This window comes from Ambystoma mexicanum, chromosome 11 (assembly GCF_040938575.1).
Source record: "Ambystoma mexicanum isolate Mex_15411 chromosome 11, UKY_AmexF1_1, whole genome shotgun sequence".
Classification (NCBI taxonomy): Eukaryota; Metazoa; Chordata; class Amphibia; order Caudata; family Ambystomatidae; genus Ambystoma; species Ambystoma mexicanum.
In genome coordinates, this window is record NC_090934.1 from 556243156 (window position 1) to 556260506 (window position 17351).

Genomic DNA, 17351 nt, shown 5'->3' on the forward strand with positions numbered 1-17351 from the left:
AGGAAAGTTTGGTGGGTGTGTTGTGCCAGGAGAGATTTACTCAGATACTCTTTTTGCTGAGAGAACAAAAGATAGCTATGGCTGTGTGTTTCAGAAAACAGATTGTTTGGATTTTAGGAGATTCGTGGATACATTGGTTGAAGGTGCATGCAGAAAGCTGTGGAGTAGCTGTAGGTCTTGGATTCCCACATGTGGAAGTACACTGGCATGGAGTACGTGGAATGAAGTGGTTGGACTTGCTACCTCTCTGTGCTACTTTGGAGACAGAGCAACATCCAGACATAATTGTAATTCATTGTGGAGGGAACAGTTTAGGACATGTGACTGGAATATTTTTGCAATTTGCTATGAAAAAAGGACTTAGGAAGGTTATGGACATGTTTCCTAATTCTCAAGTGATATTTTCACGGATTGCGCAGAGACAAATGTGGCTTCGTTCTTCTTCATTTGGTCCACAAATGGAAAAAGCAAGGCGCAACGTTAATAAGGCTGTTTGTGCCTTTCTAAGAGATTTTGGCATGTCTTCTTTTCACAATGAAAATATTATGTTTTGTAGTACATACCAGGGACGTCATTTGGGGGTCGCCAGGGGTCGCAACTGCGACCTCTGTGGTGTCCCTTGCGACCTCTGTGGTGTCCCTTGCGACCTCTGTGGTGTCCCTTGCGACCTCTACTAAAAAAAAAAAAATACTTTTTTTTTTTTTTTTTTAAAGTTATGCAAGCTCCTGGGCTGTGGCTCTTTACTTCTGGGGTGGCTGGCTTTCTTGTTCAGGCCCCTTAAAAAAAAAGACTTGAGGCACTCCTGTTCTTATTTTTCTTCTAACACTTTCAGCACTGACCCTAAATAAGAAAGAATAGGAATACCAAATAATGTGTCTTTCTGGAATTCTATACAGTAATTGCTGGCCTCATTAAATGTTTATTTCAGGCACACTTCAGGGGGTGAGTCACTGATTTAGTCTGTTCTTAAACGCCTCACTAAGCCTAAGCCGTTCATCCTTCTGAGGTCGATAAATGGGTACCAACACAGGTTGGGTGATATTGGGTGTATATTTTTTCTATATAAAGCGCTTAATGATGTGTTATTATATAGCACTTACGCTTATCATTTGGTCATGGACGTCTGCTTGCATACACAGTCATTTGGTAATACGGGCCAATAAACACTGAACTTAATGATACATATGGCGATCCATTCTTGTATGAACGTACATCATATAATGATATCATAACTATATTTTTCATAGTGTACAATGCTATGTGATGCCACTTCCTGTTTTGTCAACGGGTGAAATGTCGTGTTCCATCGCTACCCGCTATATCACTTTGGGGCGGGGTCTAATAACATCACTTCCTGTGATGTCATCAGGGGGTCAAGGGTCGGGTGATGTCACTTCCGCTACCCCTGGCATTTTGGTGAAATGACGTCCCTGGTACATACATTGTTCGCAGAGATGGAGTCCATCTTACTTATGCTGGCAATCAGATTTTTCTGAGAAATGTACAAAATGCATTGCGACCTTTTTTGGAATTCCAACAACGATTTTGAAGTAGATGTTAAGCATTTACAATTTTTGACTTACAAACACCACCTAAAGGCTCTTTTCAGAGCCACCACTTCTTTCCAGAGAAAATTACAATGTTTGTGATGGAGTAGCAACCCAATTTTTTTAATGTTCGCGAACTGTCCACAGACTTCTAAAAAATACAAAGAGCCCTGCTTCATTTATTTTCACTTCTATTTTTTAACTGGGAAAGGCGGCTCTGAAAAGAGCCTTATTTTTTTTGATTTTTGTAATTTTGTATTTTTTTTGGTTTTTCAGACACGACACACTAGGAGAGGAGGGTAAAGGAGGGTAAAGGGGGGGACACCAACCACAGGGATAAGAAAGGGCGAGCTGAGAGAGGAAGATGTAGAGTGGGTTTTATTTGGGTAGTGAGCAGGTCTTCTCGTGCTCTGAGACGATAGTCTCAAAAGCACTCCGAAGTCGCTCCCCCCTGCAGAGTACTGTGTCACAGTACATACATACAACTGTGACCCTCGAAAGGTAAGGGTAATCAGCATTCTGTATGGCCTGTGAGGCAGCTTGAGGAAGACGCTGTCCCACAGAGGTGGTCCTTGTGGTGACAGGATCAGAAACAGAGGATGAAGTAGAGGAAATCAACCTGGTACGTTCTTCGCAAGGTACAACCCTGCGAATAGCCCCAGAGTGAAATGACCTCAGGTGTCGCTTCATAGTAGTGGCCCCAAAGCTGTACTTACCGTGCTTCCCGCGACTGAGTTGCAGGTAACACGGTTCGCACGAGCCTTAAGAACACGATGGTAAATAACCGCCACACCCAAGACTCACGCCTAGTGCGGGTAGTAGGGATTTCCCTCTACCTCATTCTCATCATCCTCTTCTTCCTCCTCCGCATCCTCACTCCTGTTCCCCTCTTCAGGCCCTTGGGGAGGTGGTGGTGGTGGAGGGGGTGGTGCTGAAGCAGGTGCAGCACCAAGTGGCAGTTCAGCAGCCAAGGATACCATCTCGATGATGGTGTAGTCTGCAGGTGGCAGCAAAAATCACTGTGTTCTGAAGAATAGCCAGAAACACAATGGGAATAAGCTCTTGGGCGTGGTCTTTTATAGGGGTGCTTGTGCGCGGTTCGCGGACATGCGCACTGTCCGCGGACAGATCGAACACAAAAAAAAGGATCGGAAAGTTTCAAAAGGTATATAGAAACTCAAGATTGCTATGTGGGACTTGTGCCATGGTGAGATTTTATTGAAAAATATTATGGATTAACTGAAAATGTACTTTTAAATTGTTCGGGGACACGAACAGTGTCCGCATTTCAGGACACACGATGAGCGTGGGCGTGGTCATATGATACATTTGCGAACTAGCCCGCGAAGGAAGCGCCTGTCCGCAGGACACCAAGGGCACGGAGATGGATTAGCGCATGCGCATTGATGTCCTACGGACACTGTTCGGGTTCTGAAGTAATTAAAAGTGCATCACACGTGAAACGAACATTTCAGGACACCGCGTTCTTAGAACAGTTTAAACTTGGTAGCGAACAGTAAGGACAGATATAGTGTTCTTCAGGACACGTGTAATTTCGTTTATGTACGAACATTTCAGGACACCAATTGTGTTCTTAGAACAGTTTCATTGGGGAGCGAAAACTACGAACAGGTATAGTGTTCTTCAGGACACCTCCATTTTCGTTTACGTACGAACATTTCAGGACACCAATAGCGTTCTTAGAACAGTTTGAACTTGCTAGCGAACAGTACCGGACAGGTATAGTGTTCTTTAGGACACTTTAATTTTTGTTTGTTTACGAACAATTCAGGACACCAATTGTGTTCTTAGGACAGTTTTAAGTTGATAGCGAACATTACGGACAGATATAGTGTTCTTTAGAACACTTTAATTTTTGTTTCTTTACGAACATTTCAGGACACCACGTGTGTTCTTAGAACAGTTTCAACTTGCTAGCGAACAGTACGAACAGGTGTGGTGTTCTTCAGGACACCTCCATTTTTGTTTATGTACGAACATTTCAGAACACTCGCACTGTCCGCGGACACTTTTATTGTTTTTTTTAAAAAAAAACGGAAACTATTCACAATACAATATAAAAATTAATCTTTATTTAACAAATATTAATAATTTATGACAGAGAAGGTGAGGCAGAAACAGAAACAAAAACAGGAGAATTTGGGGTTTCAACATGATTGGTATTAGGTGAAGAAGGGATGGAAGTCTCATCAAAACGTTTTGGATTATGGAGAGGGTTTGGGGATAATTGACTGGGATATGGTGAGGAGGGACAAGTACATGTGGGGCAATGGTACGAGGTTTTTGGTTTGAAATGATTTTCTACAAAAGTTTTTAAATTATTAAAATTAGCCAACAATACATCCATTTTTTCTTCTATATTGTGAAGACTGTTATCCATAACAGGGTTTTCTGAAGTTTTTTTCTATTTTGGTATGCTCTGTACAAAAAAATAATATATATGTTAAATGTATATAAAAAAAATAATAAATAAATGGTTTATATTATAAAGTGTTTACCATTAGTTTCACTATCTTGTGACATTTCTTCATGTGGGAAATTGTCCTCTAGCCATTCCAGAGTACTAGACATTTCTGTGAGAAAAAAAAAAAGATAACATATTTTTTAATCTAATACAGAAAGTTTATAAATATATGAGTAAAATGAAGTACACTTACTATTTCTGGTAAGATAAGTCCTATGTATTCAGTGGGTCTGGTCTTGTTCTCAGTTCTGTTGTGTCTGTGAGGTAATTATGTTGGAAGCCAATTTATCTTCTTGTGGTATATTCCATTTCAGAACATATTGTATTTAAATGAATGGTTAGTGTGTTACATATATGGGTTACATTTCTTATGTATTACTATATATAATGTGTTTGTGTGCTGCTTTTTGAATTTGTTAAATGTTCCTATATTATGATATAACAATCAAACATACCCCACCACCCCCCCCCCCACAGTTTTTAGGTAGTGGTACTGTTCTCCGAACATGTCCGCGAACATTAAATAAGTTTGCGGACATCAAGTTCATAAGAAGAGATCTAGTCAGTTCCATATGACATGTATATAAAGTCAAAGTCATTATTGTTAAGTTGTGCTACTAAAAAACTATGAAATTCAGTGAAAAAACTTTGTTAAAGGGACGTTATGGTTAAGTTGCGCTACTAAAAACCTATGAAATTCAGTGAAAAAAACTTTGTTAAAGGGACGTTATGGTTAAGTTGCGCTACTAAAAACCTATGAAATTCAGTGAAAAAACTTTGTTAAAGGGACGTTATGGTTCCAAGTAAAACCGAAAAACCCTTGAAATTCGCCAGTTATGGTAAGCTAAGCAACCATAACTCACGCCACCACCGTGCACTGCTAAGACTAACACCCAGGACATCAAAGATGACATCACAAATGTCATTGATGACATCACTGATGAAATCCCATGTGTATGTACTTCTCATGAAATATGTGTAGAAGGGATTCTTATTATGTTGCGAAAAAAGTGTCAAGAATCATTGCAAGAAATATACCCTAATAAGTGCATTGAACGATGCATTGATATAAGTAGCATCCTATTATGGGGTTCTATATAGTATACTAAGTTACTCATACAGAAATATAACATTGTGTGCAGCGTACAAGATGAAGGTATGATATTCGTAATGTTAATATGTTGAATAATTAAATGATAATTGTTTTCTTAATAGATTTTTGTGTACTGTGAAATATGTAATAAGTAGCTAATAAAACCCATGTATTACATAATTGCATTACTATAGACAAAACACAAAGACACAAGAACACATACCAATATGGGTATATACAGGGAAAGTGAAGTTAGCAAAAAAGCACAAGTAGTAGCAGAAACAATTCATAATTTAGCTGATTAGTTTCATGCAAATAAATGATTGCTCTGTTTCAAAGCTGCTATTTACCCTATGTATATGTATCACTTGATGTGATTGGACCCTAAGGAAAGTAGTGTGAGTACAATGTATACAAATATGACCATATACAGGGAAAGTACAGCCATAAAAAAAAACAACAGAACTATCAGAAAGTGCTCATAAGTCTAGTGATTATCTTTATGCACAAAAAGGATTGCTGTCTTTCAAGCTTGTGTTTTCCCATATGTATATGTTTCATATGTTGTGACTGTACTCTAAGGGAATTACTGTAAGAACCTACTAGAAGGATATGTCTACAAATAAAATAAAATTCTTAGTTTCTGACTGTTACTGAAGAAAACCATGTGGCCTAGATATGTCAGCAAAAGAAAAAAATAGTGAGCCAGACATGTGATGTCATCAGTGATGTCATCAATGACATTTGTGATGTCATCTTTGATGTCCTGGGTGTTAGTCTTAGCAGTGCACGGTGGTGGCGCGAGTTATGGTTGCTTAGCTTACCATAACTGGCGAATTTCAAGGGTTTTTCGGTTTTACTTGGAACCATAACGTCCCTTTAACAAAGTTTTTTCACTGAATTTCATAGGTTTCTAGTAGCGCAACTTAACCATAACGTCCCTTTAACAAAGTTTTTTTCACTGAATATATATATATATATATATATATATATATATATATATATATAGTTGTTTATGCAGTCACACCACATGTTTACACTTGTTTCCAGGTGTAACTCTTGTGGCAACACCACTTCACCAGTAACAAGTGGTTTCTGCTGCATCCAGTTACTGCCATGTGAGTTTTTGGACACCTGTTTCACGTCTGTGAGAATACCCTTGTTGATTCCAGCTCTATTTACATTGCTATTTATCATTGGTGTCTGATGGCTTCTGACTATTTCAGTTGGTGGTTTAATTGAATCATATCTAGTGGCCATATAGTTATGGTTAAGTTGGTGTTTCCATAGGAAGAGCACTTTTTGGGTGGCTTATAACTTCGCGCCCCCTGGACGAATCCTCACCAAACTTTGCAAAAAAAGTATATGGCCCACTCTGAATTTTATTGCAAAGTTTGGTGAGGATTCGTCCAGGGGGGAAAGGTTATAGGGGGGGGTCCCAAAACTTTTTTTTCCCCATAGACTGAATGGGAAAAAACTTTGCGCACGGCTACAGCCCGAACCGCTGGACGGGTTTACACCAAATTTGCGGCAGGAGCGGCGGCCTGGTTCCAAAAGAGTGCTTTTGCAAATTTGGTGTAAATCCGTCCAGTAGTTTTTTATAAAATGACCAAAACGTAAGGCAAAAAAATTAGTGATATCTGTGTTCGCTTCGCGGACGGACTTCCCTGTTCGCTCCGCGGACAGCACCCCGATTGGCCCATGGCCTTGCGTCATGTCCGCGGACATGCAGCGTGTTCGCTGATTGGACGGCGAGGGGCGTGGAGCGCGTCAGATTTTCTGTGGCGCCCGCCATCTTGTATTCGCCGTCGACCGCGTACAGCGCAGTGAAACTTGGATAAAAAATTGTATTTAGTGCCGTTTGTTGGTGTGTAAGAGTGTTTGGGGACGGTGGGGGAGTATGAGATAGGTTCAATGTTTTGTTTTTTTATGTGCTAGACGTTTTTGTTGCGTTCGATTTGTCCGCAGAGAACACGGCTGTTCTGACATTTTGTAAATAAACTAAATGGTGGGGTGTTTAGAGGACGCAGTATGGGTCATTTTTGTTCGCAAGGAAGGTAAAAATGAGCTATGAACACTCGCGGTGTACTTAATTGTTCGTAAATGCACAAACTGGGGGTGTCCTCAGGACGCTGTCCGTATTGTAATCTGTCTCATTGAATGTGTTCTAAGAACACTCGCGGTGTCCCGAAATGGTTGCAATTACACAAAATGGGGGTGTTCTGAGAACGTTGTTTGTATTGTTCGTTGTCAGGGTGAAAGTGTTTTAAGACCACTCCTTTTGTCCGCTAGTAGTACAATTTCCTATGGGCGTCAACCGACTTTTTGTCCACTAAAGAAACGATAAATCCGGCTGGTGTGCGCCGACATTATGTGATAATCCTATGACTGGCGCTATTGACCTGGCTGACTTGCTTTTGCGACACTAAATCATATCTCCCGCCCCTAAGCCTGATATTATCAAAGCATTCATATTCCCCGCCTCTCTCCGTGACGTTACAGGGTGCGTCATCAAACGCGCCCAGTACTCTCCAGTCCTAAGTGACTTTACACAGAACCCGGAAGACAACACATATTATGTCACAACACAGCACGCCACAATTCGGAATATGAAACAGTGATTTAAAAGCAAACAGCAAGATTGTAAATTTTGTAAAGTACATTTATTTGACATCAAATGTTTAGAGAATATTCGGCAATTTGCATTTGTCTTTGTTGTCGATCCGCAAAAGTTCATGTTGAGGCACGCGATGTTCCTTTGCGGTACAGAGGGTGTTAGATCAGCTTACAACTCAGTGCGCCACAATTCGGAATATGAAACTGTGGTTTAAAAGTAAACAGCAGGATTGTACATTTGGTAAAGTACATTTATTTCACATGAAATGTTCAGTGAATATTCAGCGATTTGCTATTGTGTCTGCTGTCGATCAGCAAAAGATTATTTTGAGCCACGCGTTGTTCCTTTGCGGAAGATAGGCTGTTGGTTTATGATAAAAGCAGTAAATGGTCGCTCTGATAATCGGAAGGTTGCTCCAACAACGAGCCATTAGACCACCCTATTGGTTGGTATGTTGTTTGTAGCCGCTAGTAATGCGTAAGGGCGATTGTCCCATAAAATGGTGAGGGTCATGAAGTTGCATATTTGGACCTGCACCTGGCAGTTGAAGACCCCATCCGCTGGAGTCTGTAAATCGTGACATAGGCAAAATGGGGCCACATTCCTGTTTTAAAAAACATAAATTAGTCTAACCAGCCGATCTTCATTAAAAATCATCATTTTATTTATTAGGGCGTGAAACTATTTGCTATCGAAGATAGTGCAATGGAGTATGTTAATAATAAAATAATATTATTTTCCCATTCATATAGAAACGTGAGGTATCTAAGTGGTGCTTATTATTAACCACGGTGTGTGGTGCTCATTTATCGACCACGGAAGGATGAAAGGCTGAGTTTGGCCTTGCCGGGATTCGAACTTGCGTTAGCAAGGTGTGCACGGATGTCAAAGCGAGCGGTGTACTCGCTGTGCCACTTGACAGGCTACAGTGAAGTGGCACAGCGAGTAGAGCGCTTGACCGCCTATAGACCGGTTAAATTATTTCTATTAACCCACCCTGTGTCATCTGCCTTTTTCACAGCCCTCTAAACGACAGGGGATCAATTTGGCGGTGATAGTGCGCGGTAGAAAACATTATGCCACTTTCAACGAACAAGTTCAACTTGAGCGGTCTTTAATGCTACGCTATTGAAATTATATTTGGTATAAAATAATCTAAAGGGTTACTTACAGTACAATTGCAATTTCCATTGTCTACGAGTAGTGAAGTCCCAAAATGTGACTCTGCGTGTGCGAACGATCTTTCGCATAGTGATATAATATATAAAAGTGGTTTCGTTCCAGAAATTTCATCCTTATCTTCTCTTACGTTTTAGCAACACTCCTTCAAGAGAAGTCTTTCATCACAATCTCTGTCTGTCAAGGTCAAAACACAATACAACCTTATAGTCCGCTTTGTGAGCCTCTCCGGGGCCCGAGAAAAAAATGGAAGCAGCTGGCCTTCTTCACTGTGAACGAGCATAAATTCTTACTTTGCAACATTCTGTGTAAAGCCATCTGTGAGAAGTTGATTTTTGCACTCCATGTTTGTATATTGTTTGCGTGATAGTAAAAAAAGTTTGTTTAAGGGACGTTATGGTTCTAAGTACAGCCGAAAGACCCCTGAAAATCGCAAGTTATGGTAAGCTATGAAAAATAACTCGTGCCACCACCGTGCACTGCCAAGACTAACACCCAGGACATCAAAGATGACATCGCAAATGTCATTGATGAAATCACTGATGACATCACATGTGTATGTACTTTTCATGGAATTTGTGTACTAGGGATTTTTATTATAATGTTGCGAAAAAAGTGTCAAGGATATTGCAATAAATATCATACCGTTATTAGTGCTTTGAACGATGCATTGATATAAATAGCATTGTATTATGGGATTCTATCTAGTATACTGAGCTACTAATGGAGAAACATAGCATTGTGTGCAGAGTACAAGATGAAAGTATAATATTTGTAATGTTAATATGTTGAATAATTAAATGATAATTGTCCTGAAATGTTCAAAAATTCACAAAATGGGGGTGTTCTGAGGACGTTATTCGCATTGTGTGATTGCTTAGCTGTATGCAATGAGGGAATGGCACAGAGAGTAAAGTGGATGCCGTCCGCGGACACCGCGGCTGTTCGTGGACAGGGCGTACTACATCCGGGTTTTTCCAGGAAATCCAACATGGAAAGAAGACTGTACGGATCAGCCAATCAGATGTCGAGGTTGTGGATTTGTGTTGAAAGAGACTGTGTGTAGTGAAGATGGCAGAAGTGGAGAAAGTCAGGGTGTTGGTGCTCGGAGATATGTTTGTGCATGGTTTACAACAGTATGCTCAATGCAGGCATGTTGCAAAGAACTTTGATGTGAAAGGAGTGGAGGTGGTGTGGAGCACTGTGCCTGATTGCAATGTACAGGGAATTGTACAAGTTTGTGAGGATATGGCCACGATGAACAGTCCACATGTGGTAGTTTTGCACTATGGTGCTTTCCATTTGGGCAACGTCAGTGCCCCTACTTTGTTGGCTGATTTGGAACGCTTGGTTCAAGCCATAATGAAGATCCTTCCAAATGCGAAAGTCATTTTTTCTGGATTACTACCTAGGGCAATATGGGACAATAGTTCAGTTTTTTGTCCTCAGCAAAACATTGCTAGGTGTGTCATCAACCGAGGCATGTGTGCCTTCATGCTTAGAGCTGGTATGTTCTTCTGTAATAATGAGAATATTGATGCCAGTAATGCTGTTAATTTTAAAGAAGATGGCATTTCTTTATCTTTTACGGCAAATGCCTTTCTATTTTGGAATGTAAGGGTTGCTTTGGAGAAGGTTATGTGAAGATTTTAGGAGTAAAGTAAGAAAAAAAAACAAGAAGAAAAATACAAAATAACAGGTGTCTGTCAAGCGTCTGTAAAAAAAAAAAAAAAAAAAAAAACGGCTATTTTCAGAGCCAACTTCAAAGGGGAAATGGGGCACACTATTTAAATTTACATTCACCACGCTCAGATTTTCCATATGTCCGCGGACATGACAATCACTACGAGTGGGTTAGTATGTTCTATGTTACATGTATATGAAGTCAGGGATATTATGGTTAAGTTGTGCTACTAAAAACCTATGAAATTCAGTGAAGAAACTTTGTTAAAGGGACGTTATTTTTAAGTTGCGCTACTAAAAACCTATGAAATTCAGTGAAAAAACTTTGTTAAAGGGATGTTATGGTTCAAAGTAAAACCGAAAAACCCCTGAAATTCGGCAGTTATGGTAACATAAGCAACCATAACTCGCGCCACCGTGCACTGCTAACACTAACACCCAGGACATCAAAGATGACATCACAAATCTAAATAAGAATGAATAGGAATAACAAATAATTTGTCTTTCTGTAATTCTATACAATAATTGCTAGACTCATTAAAGGTTTATTTCAGGCACACTTCAGGGGGTGGGTCACTAGTTTAGTCTGTTCTTAAACACCTTAAATTCACAATGTAGACAAAAACTTCCAAAAAGCATTTAGAGTAGTCTAAACCACCATTTCGGAGTACGCATTTTGCTTTATGCAAAAGTTGCAGTTATAGTACGTTTTTTCTGATGTTGTCTCTGTTAGGATCATCACAAGACATCCCATCTCTGTGTCCTCGGTCACTTGGCAAAATCCTTGTGCCCAAAAGCTTGTGTACAGTGTAGAAATGATTGACCATAGCACATAAACTGGCCCTTGATTTCACTGTGCCACAATTAATGCTTTGTTGTAATGTGTCTATTTTTCCTATCTCCATGACATGCTGTTCAGGATGTTTGTTTGCATGTATAAAGTAACGAGTGCCCAGAGTACAGGATGCCGTGTGAGTGCGCTGCCTTTCCTGCGCTACTCTAAATTCTTTAATACGCAGTTATGAACCCTCTGAATGATATGTATTTTGCCAACCTCTAACGTCTGAAAAATAGATCCACGCAGACTTGACGTGTGGCCAACTTTGCACCAGACCTGCAGATGAACTGGCCTGCTGTTAAATCTCAGTTACCAGTTTAATGGTATTCACTACACAGTGTGATTTGCTTTCTCACTATTAGACATTCAGACATGTAATTGCTCATTTTTGCATAGCTGGTCAGATAGCCATAGCCGGGAAGATAGCTCAGTGGGTTGAGTGATTGCTGCTGAGATGTGAGTGTGATCTGCAGGTTCGAATCCCAGCAAGGCAAACTCAAACTTTCATCCTTCTGAGGTCAATAAATGAGTACCAACACAGGTTGGGTGATTTGTCTTGCAGTCACCGGGCAAATAGAAACATTATTCACTATTCAGTTTGCAGAATATCAAGGGCAATTTATGCCCACAGATATGGTTTGCAAAATCAATGCAAATCAAAAGGAAGCCTTTGAAATGCAAACCAATAAGGTTTAGTTACAATGGAAGTCAATGGAAAAAAAGCAATGGAATGTATAATGCTAGTCAATGGGCATTAGTTATATTACAAATACACGTGGATGGCCAACCGCGATTTTCAATTAGCCACTTAGAATTCCAATTGACAGCTGGGAATTCCATTTGATCAATCACAGTTACAAATGTCTGGCACAACTAATTCCTAATAACCCTTCACAATTGTATATTCTAATGTCTGAATGCATGTGGATGTCTTTATCTCAATGGGTCAACATCCGGGTGGGTTTATCTTTTGGAATTTGCTTCCCCTTGATTGGTTGTGGTATTTCCAGGCATGAGAGGCTGTGATATACTAAAATCTGTTAGTTGTTAGTTCTGTTCCTTGGATCATACAATAATGCACCTCTCTTCTCATGTACCCCATGCGCAGGCCGTTCATGCTGCTCCCACCGCTGATGGAATGGATGCGGGTGGCCATAACCTACGCCGAGCACCGCCGCAGTCTCACCGTGGACAGCGACGACATCAGGCAAACAGCGCGACTACTGCTCCCTGGATTGGATTGCGAGCCGCGGCAACTCAAGTACGTTTGGTACTTTTCCCAACTTGTTTACACTGGTGTTTAAGTCGGAGCGGACTAGCCTGTAGGGATTTCAGCATATGTTTGTGGTGTGGCAGAGTCAGTCGCTTCCTCAGGGCTACTGGCCATTCAACGGCACTGTTGTGGTAATAGGCCATGAAGGTGAAAAAGAAATACAACCCATACACCAGACTCCCACCAAGGGCTGTGGGTATGAAATCAGGAAATAAGATAAAAGCCTTGCGATAGAGACTGGCAACAACAGAGCTGAATAAGAAAGAATGAAACTGGAGACCTTGTAGGGTATGTGTGTGAGGAGGAGGCGGAAAATTAACTGAGCCTGGCAGCCCAGAGTTTCCTTCAAATTCTATGGTTTCATGAAGGATTGCCTGACGTACAAGTAGCAGAACTCTGGTGCTGGCCACTATGGTTTTGCACAAGGCACATTTCCAGTCGTGGTTCTGTACAATGATTATGATGGCGCAAATTACGGACACCTACCCCATTCCTAGCTTACAAGCACTCCCTTGCTGCCTTAACCATTGCACTGGACTCTGCCAAATCCTCCTACTTAAGAAACCTAATTGTCTCCCTTCGCAGTCACACAACAATATTTCATCTACCCTCCAATCTTTGCTCACGCTTCCCAAACCTAGCCTGCTCCCCCCTAAGCTAATTACTTTGGTCACTAATTATCTTCTAAAATCTCTAAAATTTGACACACTCTCACAGCCCTCCGCACTATTCCGCCCCAACCCTCCTTCTGTCCACCACCTCTCGCCCTACCACTTCTACTCTCAACTACTTCTCTCCTACCTTTCTTATTGAATTAGCACCCACCTTTCGTAGATCCAACCCATTTTGCCCTCCTATTGGCCCTTTTGCTCCCCATATGCTCAAAGACGTAGGGGGTCATTACGAGGTGGGCGGTAAGGGATACCGGGCACCGTTAAGGAGACCGGTGCCGGTAATCCCTCACTGCCCAATTCCGAGGTCCCTTAGCGGGAACCGTAAAGGACGTGTGGTCTGACCACACATTCTTTACAGGGCCTGTTAAGGGACCTTGGAGCTAATAACGGGCCCGCAATTAGTGGGCCCGTTATTAGCACCTTCCCACTTCCCATTAAGCCCTATCGGGGCTCAAATGGGAATGGGGAAAGGCATTTGGAATGGGTACTTACTGGGTCTGCCTAGGGCGGAATGTCCCGGTAAGTCCCCACTCCACCAGACCAGACCCAGACACGATTTTGGAGGCAGCTCCAAAGTCGTAATGAGGCCCTTAGTGTCAATCACTTGCCCGTATCTCTCTCAGCTCTTTAACCTCTCTCTCTCACTCTCCACTGGACTCTTCCGGCCTCTTTCAGATCTGCAACTGTCTTAGCCCTATTGAAAAAGCCCTCTACTGACCCAAACGTCTCTGCAACCTATTTTCACTCACCTTCCCTATTGTTCAGAAGTCCTTGAGTGGGTGGTCTTCAAACAGATTACTAAGTAATTTGAGGATAATGGCCTTTGAGATCTTCAATCTGGCCTCCGTAGTAAACACGCTGCAGAGACTGCACGCATGCATGTCTCCACCTTTCTCTCTAATGCTCACCACTCTAAACTCTCTTCTGTATTCATCCTTTGGACCCTTCTGCTGCTTCCCACACTACTGACCACTACTTCCTCCTCCTCACTCTCCAGGACCTTGGGTCTTACAAATCTGCTGTTGCCTAGATCGCCTCCTACTTCGCAGTTTGAGCCTTTAAAATTTCATGCAACTTGCAAACCACTGACCACACTGCTCTTCCTTGTCGGCATCCCCCCCAAGAATCAGACCTTGGACCTTTGCTTTTCAACCTCTATTCCTCTGCCCAAAGAAGACTAATCTCATCCCTTGGCTGTCACTAGCACCTTTTTGCTGATGGCGCTCTAATATTTTTCCCCGTTCCCTCCTTCACCCCAGCCATCTCAGAATGCATCACGGACAGTCTCACTGCAGTTCATCCCTGGATGGCTCACTGCTGTCTCATGCTGAATTCTTCAAAAAATTGAAGTCATCTTTCTCCCAGCTTCGAATGCCAAACCTACCCAACCCTCTCCCATCTCCATCTCTCCTGACCTTCTTGCTCCCTCGCTCAAGGCTCACAATCTTTGGGTCCACACTCCCTCTACTGCTCTATATCTATGCGGTCATCCAGCGCGGGATGTTTTCTTTCATACACACAGTTTTTCTAACACGGACGACACGATAAAAGTCAGAGGCTGTAACGTTGGGACGTATGGATGGCTCCACGGCCTCTTTCGCCAAACAAGGTATAAAGCCTTATGGAAAAGGTGGTCCAGGTTCACCCTCATTAAAAGGCAGAGATACGTTGTTAATTATCTGTCTTACTTTTGGTTGGAGGATGAAGTGATTCCGCTCTACCTGAATCAATGAGAAACAAGGAATATGTTCTATGTATTGACTCTGGGATGGTGTTAAAGAATTGAAAGAAAAAAAGAAAAATCCTACAGATATCATATAATGTCTTTATATGTATATCTGTTTTTGTAATATATTGCCTTGTCCTGAGGAAGACGAACATCAGTTTTCGATCTAAAAACTAGATATCTTGGTTGTCGAAACTAAATATGAAGGGATATTCGTTAATTATAGGATTGATATTCATCTTTCCTTTTTAGAATAACTTCAGTTGACTTTATTTTGATACTTAGCACTTTAGAGATATTTAGAGGACATTATATATGTTCCACATTGAGGGTAGGGGAAACAGTTTGAAACATATCAACACAGTATTTACCACTTGTGGCAATCGTTTGCACACTTTTTGAAAAACATTTTTATTGTATTTGTAATAAACCGGTTTGGTTTTAGTGGTACCATGTGTTTGTTTAAATGATATAATGAACATTGGTTATGTTTTATGATTCTATGTTAATAAAAGATTGAAATGAATTGGATATTATGACTCCTGACCTATCACACTCCTTTCTACTTTTTTGAGTCCTTGATTTGAAATATTGTCCTTGAGACATCACTCATTGCTTCTGCTTACATTTCTCCCCAATGTCCACGATGAAGGGGTTACCCATCCTTTTGCTATATATAGTCTTATTGACTTCCTCAGCATTTGTAAAATCTGTCCTTTTCTTACTAATCACTGTACAAATACTCCACTTTCCTGCTCAGCAAACTTGACTACTGCTCAGGCCTACTCCCTGGCCTTCCTCGCTAATCCTTCCTCCCATTAGACATAGTCTCAACTTTAATACTCACACCCTCTATAGCTTACCCAGATCCCCCCCAACATCTTCCTACCGACAACATTCTGGTTGGCTCTCCATGCACAACCACTCTCTTTTCAAGTTCCTTCTCCTAGTGAACAAAGCGTTCAATGATCTTGCTCATCAGTACATGTCTAATGGTATCTCAGTTTACTTACTATCTCGTTCCCTGTGATCCTTCTTTGCGCTGAACCACACAATCCCATAGGCTACCTGGGCCTCCACTCGCTTTCACTCTTTCTCCCTCCTCACCCAGTTTCTCTAGAATCCACTGCTCATTATAATCAAAGCCAGTCCATCTGTGGATCTCTTCAAAGCTAGGCTTAAACTTAACTAAAGAGAGCGCTAGCCCTGCTCTCTGTCCCATTCTCCCTACCTGACCCCATCACTGCCTCCAGTGACGCTTAATAATGTCATTTTGTATGTTTAAATAGTTCTCCTCTTTAGTTTGAGGTACTGGCCCCTTTAGGTTAATCTACCTCTGTAAATCACCCTTTTTTTAATGTCTATTTTTTTATACTTGTTTTATTTTGTCCCTGGTCTATGTCCCACTTGTTTACACCCTCATAAACTGGCTTGCCTTATCTTTGTGCTATTGTGCAGGCACCCATTGTAGGAATGCCTATACCACCTGTAAATGTGTTAATGTAAGTAATTTCTGATCGAAATTGACGTCCCTGTTCTTTCAATAAATACCAACACAAAATACAAAAACTACAGAAACCTTCCACAAGTACAGTGCTATTTTGCATCGCATTTGTGCTGGAGCACAAATTGTTCAGGTGCAAAAAAGCATTGAAGCATGTACACATTTTCACCAGTGACTAAACTGACTAGGGCTGATGGGATTTGTAATCCAAAACAGCTGGAGAGCCAAAGGTTGCAGACCGCTGCACTAATGCAATTTTGAAATTGAAATGAAAATTGACGCTGAAAAATACATTTGAGCAAGTACAAACGGACTGTAGTACGGTTCATGGTGCCATCATGTTTGTTGTGATTTTTCATCTCGTGCTGCTGCACTGGGACCATTAACAGTCTTTAAAATGCTGCAGTGATGGTGTTTTTGCGAGTGTTAAGTGCTTTTGCAACCACATAGCAGCACCAGGCCCACAGTGGTTGCTGTGCCCTTTTGTATAGTGTTGTGGTGCGCCAGTGGAATTCTGTAAATATCGTTTACATCAAGGCCCAGGATATGAGCTACTCAGCATAGACTTGATCGAATGTTAAATCTTCCTTTCGTTCTCACTTTAATAATAACTTATTACCGCCACCCAGTGAGGTCACAAGGCCCTAGGACCAGCACCTGTCATTTCTCAGCGATTGATGGTTAGCAGAGGTGCTGAGCTCCAGGGGGGTTACTTCCGCATGAGGAGGTCTC

General features: G+C 41.3%; 1 protein-coding gene and 1 long non-coding RNA gene across 4 annotated transcripts in view; one reads left to right on the top strand and one right to left on the bottom strand.

Moving 5' to 3' along the window:
- ABTB2 (ankyrin repeat and BTB domain containing 2) overlaps nucleotides 1–17351 on the top strand; it is a 608178-nt gene that overhangs the window by 491393 nt on the left and 99434 nt on the right. The window contains exon 4 of the mRNA XM_069623381.1: nucleotides 12551–12703. Coding sequence (XP_069479482.1) covers nucleotides 12551–12703 — 153 coding nt within the window. The remainder of the gene's footprint in view (nucleotides 1–12550; nucleotides 12704–17351) is intronic.
- The window catches only part of LOC138503562 (uncharacterized), a 156813-nt gene that overhangs the window by 50225 nt on the left and 89237 nt on the right, over nucleotides 1–17351 (bottom strand). The gene's annotated exons all lie outside the window — the stretch shown is intronic.